This window comes from Sceloporus occidentalis, unplaced genomic scaffold, assembly GCF_023333645.1.
Source record: "Sceloporus occidentalis isolate IW3139 unplaced genomic scaffold, rSceOcc1.0.p SCAF_4, whole genome shotgun sequence".
Taxonomy (NCBI): Eukaryota; Metazoa; Chordata; class Lepidosauria; order Squamata; family Phrynosomatidae; genus Sceloporus; species Sceloporus occidentalis.
This window is the reverse complement of record NW_028316984.1, coordinates 20,879,725-20,890,539: the sequence shown is the minus strand read 5'-3', so window position 1 is coordinate 20,890,539 and position 10,815 is coordinate 20,879,725. Positions and strand designations below refer to the sequence as shown.

Here is a 10,815-nt window from a genome sequence, read left to right as displayed (position 1 = left end):
AGCATCTGAGGAAGTAGACCGAAGTCTCGGGAAGCTCACGCTGCCAATTTCTTTCTTTCCGTTAGTCTCAAAGGTGCTACAAGATCTCTCTACATACTGAGTCCACAGACTAACATGGCTATATCTTTGAATGCATCTACACGTTGTACACATAGCCTGAGGGTAATGTTATCCACAGTTTGAAAACATTGCCCTGTTAGTCTGGAAAATCAGGATGCAAAGGGATCTTGCAGCACCTTTGAGACTCCCTGAAAGATAGAAATCTTTGACATTTTGGAGTCTTGAGTCTACTTCCTCAGATGCATTTGGACTGGAAGTATGCTCAAGTCGAGGAAAACTCATGCTACCAACTTCTGTCTTTGAATTAGTCTCAGACGTGCTGCATGATCCCTTTGCATAGTGTTTATCAGCAATATTTTAAATAATTGTGTGAATGAAACAAAGTGTGTGTATATTAAACCATCAGAAAGGAATGGTGTCACTGTCTCAGCCACAAATGTGGGCAGTTTTGGGTTTTGGAGCTTTTCGGGATTCCGGATAAGGAAGACTCAACCTGTGTATGTCTGTTCTGAGAAGGAAAAATATTGCATGCAAGACTTGAGGAGGGATAGATCAGAGTTACATTTATTTAATTGTTGGAAAAGCAAAAGCAATGAATATCTGTCCGGTAGAACAGGCAATTTTTTCTACAAGGCAACATGCATCAGGACTGAACCAGCCTGGTTGAAATCCTTTGGTCTTACTAATTTCCACCCTCACAATGGCCTGAAAATGGCAAGGGAGGTTTCTTTTGGGATAGAGAGAACTGTTGCACTTGTGCAGCTTGTGGGACCTAGCGATATTTATTGTTTTCAAATCATCAGATTTTGGGAAATGCTCATACTGAATTATGACTTTTATTCTACCTTTTTGCATATGAATAGAAAAATTCAGAAGGTCCACAAATTCTCTCGCCTCTAAGCTCAAAGTTCAGTAAAACTTTGAATTGTAGAAACAGGGTTCGTGCCTTAACTTGCTTTAAAAACATTGTCAATTTTTATTTTGACAGGTGATCTGTACACATTGGTTGCTCTTTATGAAATACTGAAAAGACACTTGCTGCCATCACTAACTACTCCAAAGTATTCTGTCTGACATTGAGAGGATGATGAACGCTTGGAGTCAAGTGCCATTTTATTAAGACTTCATCAGTCAAACAACAAGTCCTGGGGTCTTGGGATAATTTTGCTTTCCTGCATCTTCATATATCCAGCATCCTCCAACATTTTTATTTTTGGAGATTAATTCTGGAATCTTATTGATGAAAAATAAAAGAAGCAATTACATTTAATGCTTTGATTTATGCACTAGAATTAGAGAAACTCATTTTCTTCTTTCTGGATTGAATCCTGAAATTAAAGCCAGCGTCTTGAAGCTTTGAAAGCAAACATGGTAGGATCTTGAACGTATGGTACTTTACAACCAAGGAGGAAGGAGTGAAGGATGGCTTCCAGAGAGAGGCTTTATGAACTTTGGATGCTCTATTGCAATAAGGTAACTTTTAAATATTAGTTGGGTTTGCATTAGTTTGAAGCTATTCCATGGATAATCATATAGTTTCTAGAAAAGACTTGTGTCTTCAAAAAAGTATACTAGAACTATTCAGTTGAAGTACTTTTCATATATGTTTTCCAGTGTCTTTAATAAAACACAAATAACGAAGGTCTGTTTCATGCACTATATTTAAGACATAACTTAGACATATTCGTCATATATGTGTGCTCACTAAACAGATTTGACTCCAGTGTCCTGTGTACTTGTTGGTAAACCACCTTTACTGTACATAAACTTTGAAACATCTCATAGTCATATGGAAACTTAATGGGCGCTGCTGAAGATATTTAGAAATGGAAAAATTGGTGGATCAAGTAAAGAAGTGTTTACATCACCATAAAACCTTTATGGAGATCATTCTTCTTGTTAGGCTCCAGTGTAATTCCTGTTTCTTTCTCATCTTGACTTTAGTTATATTAGTATTACTGTTTCTTCCACAGTTTTACTGTACCAGATATTTGGCATTACTTTTTTTGGTAGCAAAGAAGAATATGCAAAAATGTTCCTCAGAGCCATAAGATTTGGTGGTGCAGAATATTTCTTAGGCTAGCAAGCTTTTGAAACACAAATGTCCTATTGTTTGCTGGAGAAGCTTATTATTGCTATGCTAATCAAGTTTTCCTTCTCTAAAGGAACAGATATTATAATGTAAAAAAAGCTCTAATGCTCAACCAGAGGTTTTAATATGGTATCCAACAATTATCAACCTATTCTTCAAGGAGCTTCTAACTTTTTCTTTCTGGTAATTGTAGACACATAATCTTCTAGGTGGAAATCAATGTCTGAAAACATTGCAAAGACTTCAGAATTGTAACACTGAGCTCCCACCTACTTGATGCAGCTGGTGCTTGGAAAGTAATGTTTTGGGGCCTATAGTCCCAGATTGGCTACTGGCCCTGTAGAGGGGGGGGGGTGTTCTGAAAATTGTAGTCTAAAAAAACTCCCAGCAGCCCTGACCAGTACATTCAGTGATGAGGAATGCTGGGGGTTGCAGTCCTGCCATAGTTAGACAAATACACTTTTCCCACCTGGAAAATAATGCCAAATGTTCATCACTAAACGTAGAGAGGGGGAGTGATGTGAATTATATCCACTGACAGTCATTCCAGACATAGAAAGGTCCTGAAACAGTTATTAGCACTCTTCTTCCTTCAGATTTACTGACATAACCCTGCCTACTCCCCAGGGCCCCGTCAAAGATATTTTGTGAGGCAAAATATCAATTTGTCAATTGAAACTTTCTTGGATAGCATCTTCCACTTCACCTAAGGACAGCATGTGAGGGCATGTGGGCACATTTTAGAAACAACATCCAGGCAGGCTCTCTTACCATGTGCCATGCCCTCCAACAGAGTGGTACAGCTACACTTCATTCACCAAGTGCTGCCTGAAATGACTGCCTTGGGTGGCCTGGTCATGCAGTCAGCCCTGTTATCCCACATGCCTGTTAGAAAACTGCATATGGCAAAGCAAGCACACCGTATTGCCCCATTGGAGTCAGTTGCTGAAATTGTGGTGATAATGGCAGAAGAGTTTAGGAATAAGACAGGAGGCTCTAGCATTTTCAACTGGGACCCACTAATTCTTGCTTAGGCCTGGTGAGGTGATGTTTTCTTCCATGTAATCCAGTGGGAGCAAGTCAGAAACACAGGAGAAAGGTCTGGAGTAGCACAAAGGGGAGATGGAACGCTTAGGGCCCTTTCACACTATACAATTAGAGGACAATGATTGCACTTTAACTGCCATGGCAGTATCCTAGGGTGGCACATTTGTAAGTTGCAGCCACAGAGTTCCTCTAGACCAGTGGTCACTAAACTGTGCTCTTTAAGGGATTTTGGATTTCAGCTCCCAGAATCCCAGACTATTGGCCAACATGACTGAGGCTTTTGAAAGCTGAAGTCCAAAATCTGTTAAAGGGCACAGTTTGGGGACCACTGCTCTAGGCCATTCCCAAACTAAAAACAAAACCAGATTTCTTAGGATGTTGGTTTAGCAATTAAAGTGGAACCATCACATCCTAACTGTGTAGTGGGAAAAACCCCTCAAAGTCACCACTGTGTATATATGACCCAGGGATAGGCACATGTTAGTATCTTAACTGAAAATAGCCCTTGCATTGAGAACTGTCTCTGGTGTCCTTGCTAATAAGCCCAGTGCAAGAGCTTTTCAATGAACTTCTGAGTTAAGTTTTTACAGCTCCAGTTTCCCAGTTCTGGGTCCACATAAATTGGTGGGCATACAACTTCCATAATTCCCATTGGATGGAACTGATGATTATTACAGTCCAACATCTAGAGGCTCAAAACGAAGAATCCCTTATTTACATCCTAATGAGTAGGGGTTCTTTTCATGAGAGTTGCAAGTGAAGAAAAAATTATTGCAGTGAGATGCTCTTTGGATTTACTTGGAAGTAAATTCTGCTATTTTCATGGGGGGGGGGGGGTAGGAGAGCTGTTTATCTCCATGTCAGGATGGTCTTGAATTGCAGTTTTTGTGCTAAATGAATGAAAATTCCTCTGTATCTGCCTTGGTGGGAATATACTGAAAGAATTTCAGATCGTTGACAGTTCATCATATACAGCCTGATTCATATTTTGGGAGGAATGCCTTAGTTATGCATGACTTGCAGGTTATAAAAGTAGGTTAAGATGACTTCTTAAAATTGGACCAGCATCTGCTGGCGAGAATGCACAAGCTTTTGAATTTAAAAGCCCATCAGGCAAAAAGTAGTGCTCTTAAAACTTTAATCTACAAGTGATTTATGGCTCTTCTGATGGTGTTTATGCTTGCAGGGTAAAACACAGGATTTGTACAGCTTTTGAACCACCATTGTATTGTTTTGTTTATCAGTTGCCCTATTTATGAGTTAAGTGACTTGGATTGGAATGATTATCTTGCAGCGAGCTTTTGGTATTCATTTTGTTGAACAGAAAGAGGGCAGACATAGTCTCTCCATGGAAAAATGACTTTTCTCTATTTCTAATAACATTGAAACAAATATAATTAATAATGGTGAAAAGTTAAGGGTGACTGCCATGGATAAATTATGTTGTCTACTAAACAGTTCTTTTTAAAAAGTTATATTTATTGAACTCTACATAGTACAGTTTTTCTGAAAGAAGTTATGTAATATAACAAGTGGGCCAAATAGAACAGGTTGTGAATATTTTGGATCAGATTGTGAAACAAAACAAAAGGAAGATGGGGATTATTATCTCTGAGAATGTGTAATGCACTTGATGAAGTGTAGCAGTGTTCTCCTAAGAAACTTTACAATTATATATTTAAAATAAAACCCCATAAACTTCATTGGTTGCTGCTTGTACCAAACGTGCCAAGCAAAACACTGCTTTTAAAATAAAGTGGGTGAGATCAAGACAGATCTACTAAAATTAGTGATTCAAATTCTGTTGATATTTGTGGATCTCTTCTGAGTGTGATTAATTCTTGATGCAGTCCAGCAGAGCCATGCACAGTGAAATTAAAAACAAGGATCATTCAGACTAAAAATACACCTCCACTCATGGTACCATCAGGAGTTAAAGTTCCCATAAAAAAGTCTATAGATGGCAAGACGTTAGCTGTGTTAGTCTGTCACAGTGGCTTTGAGATTAACTGAGACTAAATTAATATTGTTCCCCATTAATGCCTCTGAAGAAGTTGATTAAAATTCATACTTGCTAAAATTTATCTCATGCTAAATTAAATTAGTCTCAAAGCTGCTGCTAGAGTCCTTCTGTTTCTGTCCTTTCCTTTTGGGAAAGGACATGGAATTTGATTCAGCAAAAGTTTAGCACTTATTGGTCCAGGTTTGGCAGGATTTTCAGCAGGTGCCTGCCTCCTCAGTTGAAATCAATAGGATTTGATTTCAACTGAAATGGTGATGTTTCTTTTTGGAACAGTGTACAAATCTGAGTGTTGTGTTTTGATACCTGGTTCATAATTGCAGGACAAATGAAGCATTTGTGTCTTTTCAAGGTGTTTGATCAGTTGAACACACTGGCTGTTTCTGCTATACTGCCTTCCTATTTGAAATGTTTGTTATATCAAACAAATGCCTTACAAAAAAGAAGGTGTGCCCTCCCTTCTTAAATCTGTCAGAAGTTAATCTTCTGACGTTAAAGATCACTGAAAACTCTTTAAGTTATTTAAAGAGAGTATCTGCCTTAGAGGTACAAATTGGATTCTGTATGCTGTGATTAGTAAAAATTTGGACCTATTTTCAGATGTCAGGTTTTAGTGTAAGAAATCATAGCACTTTTAAAACTTTGGTTTAGGAAGGTCATTTGTGAGGGTAGACTATTTTTGGCTTCCTTTTATTTTTGAAAATATAATTTTTACTAATAGTAATGATCAGTAACAGAAAAGTATCATGTTAACTGGTATTGTATTGTTTTTTGGAAAAATTAAAGGCTAACACATAAAACAAAAACAGTGTTTCATCTTCTAGTGAAATGACCTGCAGATTGTAGTCCTGCATCTATTTCAACTGTGGGGACCCAATGTGCAGTTGTTCCTAGTTGTGCAGTTTAAGTAACCATTACAGTAATTGATATGGCTATTGATGTATGACCACAAGGAGCTTCCCACCTCATGTTTTGGAAGGTACAAGATGCTCTATAGCTCAACCTCCCCAAAACAACCCAGGTTGGCTTCAGGTGTGTTGCACTACAGTTTCCTTTCCTTCTGTCTTCTATCTCTTCTTATTCCTATCTAGATTAGAAGAAATCCACATTGGTGGGAGACTGTTTTAGGGTGATGCTCTTGCTCTGTATTCCACTGTTGACTGTGTTACAGGGACATGGACTTTAGTTATGCAAATCTGTAATGTGGGACGCTGGTGGACTTACCTAGGATTTTATGGGCCTTGTGAGAGTTGCGTGACTTGGAATACATATGCTGACACCCTGAGTAACGAAACAAACATATTCCAAGAGCCTCCAGCACCAATGGCTAACTGCCAAGCCTAGCACCTTGTGAGCAGATGCCATTTCTCCAGGGCAGGCACTTAGGTTCTGTATGTAGAGGTTTAGATGTGGAAACAATGATCCCTTGGTGTAACTGCATCTCTGGGTAAATATCCTGCTTGGATAGCAAGAAAGGAAGAGGACAAGTCTTCACAAAGTCTGGTAGTTTTCTCATAGACTAAATAATGTAGGCAGTTCTCCTATCTCTCTTTCTCTCCCTGGATCTAAGCAACAAAGAACAGAAGTTGTGGTTACTGTGCAGCTCATAGAATTGAAGACTTAAGACCTGTGGAAAGTGGAACATATTATCCTTCTTGTTCCTTCTTCCTGTTTACTTTGCTATAATGAGACCAGTCCACCATATGGCCATATTTATACACTAATCTGCCCATTCATTTGCAGCCCTGTAACTCGGCTAAATGAAATGTTTAGTAGGGAAGTAGTTTAGTCACAAGATAAAGAATCCTTTATTTTTCTGAGCTGCCAATACATCAGGAGTTTTTGTTGTTTTTGTGAAATCAGTTCTCTGGTGACTGTGAAAAGAGCCATGCTTAAAATATCTTGAAACAACCTCTCTACTGTCAAGACTAATTCCATAGGTGGGCCATATTTTTATTAGGAGTTTTAAAGGTATACAAGTCTAAGAAAGGGACTAATACATGCATTTCTGGACTATTCTGTTTTGTTTCTATGGATCAACACAATCATAAGTGTTTTTACATCTACTGACTGTTGGCTAAAACAGTTTTTTTGGGATCACTCAGTGTCCTAAGGAGATATGGTGACCCATTTTTATCTGTCTTTGAGCCCATACACACAGACCAAAATAAAGCTGCTTCAGGTCACTTTGGAGGTATCTGTTTAAATGATGCATGCATCCTAAGAGTCCAGAAGCCACACCAAAGCCATGCTCCAGTCTTTTGTCGCAGCTTCTGGACTCTTAAGATATGTGTGTCATTTAAACAGCATACCTCCAAAGTGGCCCAAAGCAGATTTATTTTGGCCTGTCTGTACAGGCCCTTTGTCAAAAAGAACAGAACATAGGATGCCAAAGACAACTGAATTGGCATTTAGGAGCTTGTGGGACATCTACCTTTTTCAGCCACATTGTCTTCTGACTTTTTTAGCACAAGATGCATATTGACCAGGGTGGCATTACCATTATGTAGAATGAGATGGTCACGTCAAACAGCAGATTTTGGATGTTGTGTAAAAGCAGTAGGTTCGTAATTACTCAGATTGTATTTATGGTATCTTTATAGCCGGGATGAGTAACAATGCTTCTGGGAATTTTGACTTCATGCTTTAAAATAATTGGATTTAGCATTTTCAGCTATATCTTTGCTATAATTTAAGGTATTTCTATATCTGTGACAAATCAATAAGCACAAACCAAACTTGGTGTGTCATTCAATGGAACAAAAGGAAAACCATAGTAAGGTTTTGAACCCAGTGCATTAAGTACTTGTGTGCCTTGCGAACAAACACTTCAGTTTTCTATATTGATTGCCCTGGAATGTACTTTTTTGGTACTTTTTGACCAGATTTGAGATGATGTTGCCATTCCACACATTTCTGTGCAAGTGTTGATCACCTACCATGGATAAACTTTGGCTTTTTGCAAAATTCCTGTATTTCATCCATTCTGCATGAGTGAAAGCACTCAAACTTTTGTTTCATTCAAATTAAAAGTGAGATCATGATCAGCACAGAGAATGTCATGCAAATCTCCTTGTCTCTTTTCCTTTCTCTCTTTCTGTGTTTACATAGTTAGATCTTTAGGCCTATCCAAGTTCAGGTTTTAGTAGCCTGTTGTTGTTGCTGTGTGCCTTCAAGTCATTTCTGACTTATGGTAACCCTAAAGTGAACCTGTCATGGGGTCTTGGCAAGAGGAGGTTTGCCATCACTTTGTCTTGGGGCTGAGAGCATGTGATTTGTCCGAAGTGACCCAGTGGGTTTAATGGCCGAGCGAGGAATTGTAGTCCAGCGTTGTAGTCCAGTACTCAAACCACTATAGCACATTGGCTATATTCCCCCTTCAAGAACAACAACAGAACCCCAATGTCTTCTGTGGCATATTCAGCTGTGCCTTGACTGATTCACTCTGGGAGCTTGAAATAAAGATTTCCACTGCTCTTACTGAGAACCTCCTCAAAAGAGGAGGATACCCAGTTGCAAAGTTGTTAAATCTTGACATAAGCTGTTGTTTGCTTTGTTACCAGTGTTACACCCACTCAAGCCACTTTCCTTTTCCAGGTGTATGTTTGCCATGATAGTTACACCAATGGTAGAGATGTTGTGGCCAATGGTTTGCATTTGGTCCATAAGCCCTCTTTTTGTACTTTGCAAATGTAAAACAAACAAATAAGAGTAATTTGGGGGCTGCTCTTTTTGCCCAAACGTCAACAAAAATTGTGATTTCCTTATTTTACTTCCAGTCCCTGAAAAATGGAGGAAAATGGTCTTGAATGGGAACCAGAGGTGACCCAGTGCCACTTCTGGTTCACTGATAAAGCACTTGAGGTTCTCCAGGATTGAAAATAGGCCCTTTCCTCCCATGCAGTAATTGGTCTAGTTTGTATTTTAAAAAAAATTAAATTATTTCCAGTTTTTAAAATTCTTTTCTTTTTCCTTGATGTGTTTTTTAACTTAATTCATATGAACTACTCCTTTACATAAAGAAGTCAGCTTTTTCTTCTTTTTATTAGAACATCTATTAAAAATACTACTTTTGAGGCTGCAATCACACTGCAGAAATAATCCAATCTGATACTGCTTTAACTACCTGGCCCCATGCTATGGAATCCTGGGAATTGTAGATTTGCGAGACATTGAGCCTTCTATGGCAGAGGGCTCTGGTGCCCCACCAAACTACAAATCCCATAATTCCATAGCATTGAGCCATGTCAGTTAAAGCAGTGTCAAACTGGATTATTTCTGCAGTGCGGATGCAGCCTAAGGCAGTTGAAGTATAAATACAGAATGCCATTGAGCTTCCTTAGTTTTGTTCTTTTTCTTCTAATAAAATGTTTTAGCCTGTGCTGAAGACAATGTCAGTGACTAGAAAAACTGTAGTGATTCTGGTTCTTGAATGAATATGTTGCTGTTTGCAGTGTACTTTTCTCTGTTACTGAAGGAACAGCTTATTCTAGGGTGGGTTTTTTTTTAGCGATTGCAATGTACTTTAAATATGCAAAGACATTTCAGCTGAAATAGGCTGAAATTACAGTATCAGGCATTTGGGAGAATTGACAGCTCCAGTGCTTAAATAATAATGGGTTTGCTGTCTCTCAGTGGTTAGACTGAACAAAAGGTTTTCTTTGATACACTGTGCTCCAGGTCATTGGAAAAAGAGAGGGGAAGTAATAAAATTAAAATATTGTGAAGTGGTGAGTATTTGAAGGTGTGTATCTTTTAAGTGTGTACAGTTCTCATTGGATTTTTGGGCATCGGCTGGCTTGCTGTCATATAAACCACCCTAAACTCTATGCAGTGAGCCAGTGTGGTATAGTGGTTTGAAGTGTTGGACTACGACTCTGGAGACCAGAGTTCAGTTCCAAATTTGGCCATGGAAACCCACTGGGTGACCTTGGGCGAGTCAAACGTTCTCAGCCTCAGAGGAAGGCAATGGCAAACCTCACCTGAATAACTCTTGCTAAGAAAATCCCATGATAAGGTTGCCTTAGGGTCGCCAGAAATCGGAAACAACTTGAAGGCACACAACACATACATGCACACACACCCTATGCAAGGCAGACCTGTGCCAAGAGTAAGTTGGAAATAAGACTGTGGTGGTGGTGGCAGCAGTAACCAGGTAGACTGGTGGAAGAGTTGCTCTCCTGGTTGCTTAGGGTGCATCATCTAGGCTGCCACCACTGAGTGAAATGGGAGAGGGAGAGGTGACTGGTCATTCCCTCTATGTCAAACTGGGACAATCAGCCTAAAGGATATCTCTCCCTCAACTTCCTTCTCTCTGTGTGTGCTATCCTAAGGCACCAGATCCTGTTTGGTCATGGAAGCTAAACAGCATCAGCCTTGATTAGTACTTGGATGGGAGACCACCAATTAATACCAGGCTCTGTAGGCTACGTTTTGGAGGAAGGAACTGGCAAAACCACCTCTGAGGATTCCTTGCCGAAGAAAACCCTATGAAATTCGTGGGGTCATCCTAAGTCAACAGGTGACTTGAAAGCACACACACAGATGTCAGAAACACACAAGGAAGGTTGAGCTCTATCATTTCAGAACTGAGATA

At 39.3% G+C, this 10,815-nt stretch overlaps 1 protein-coding gene across 1 annotated transcript in view; it reads left to right on the top strand.

Annotated features, from left to right (window-relative positions):
• The first annotated feature begins 1,269 nt into the window (after positions 1-1,269).
• The window catches only part of LOC149313575 (neurobeachin-like protein 1), a 120,287-nt gene continuing 110,741 nt past the window's right edge, over positions 1,270-10,815 (top strand). The window contains exon 1 of the mRNA XM_089519364.1: positions 1,270-1,533. Within this exon, the coding sequence (XP_089375490.1) occupies positions 1,483-1,533 (51 nt within the window). The 5' untranslated portion in view covers positions 1,270-1,482. The remainder of the gene's footprint in view (positions 1,534-10,815) is intronic.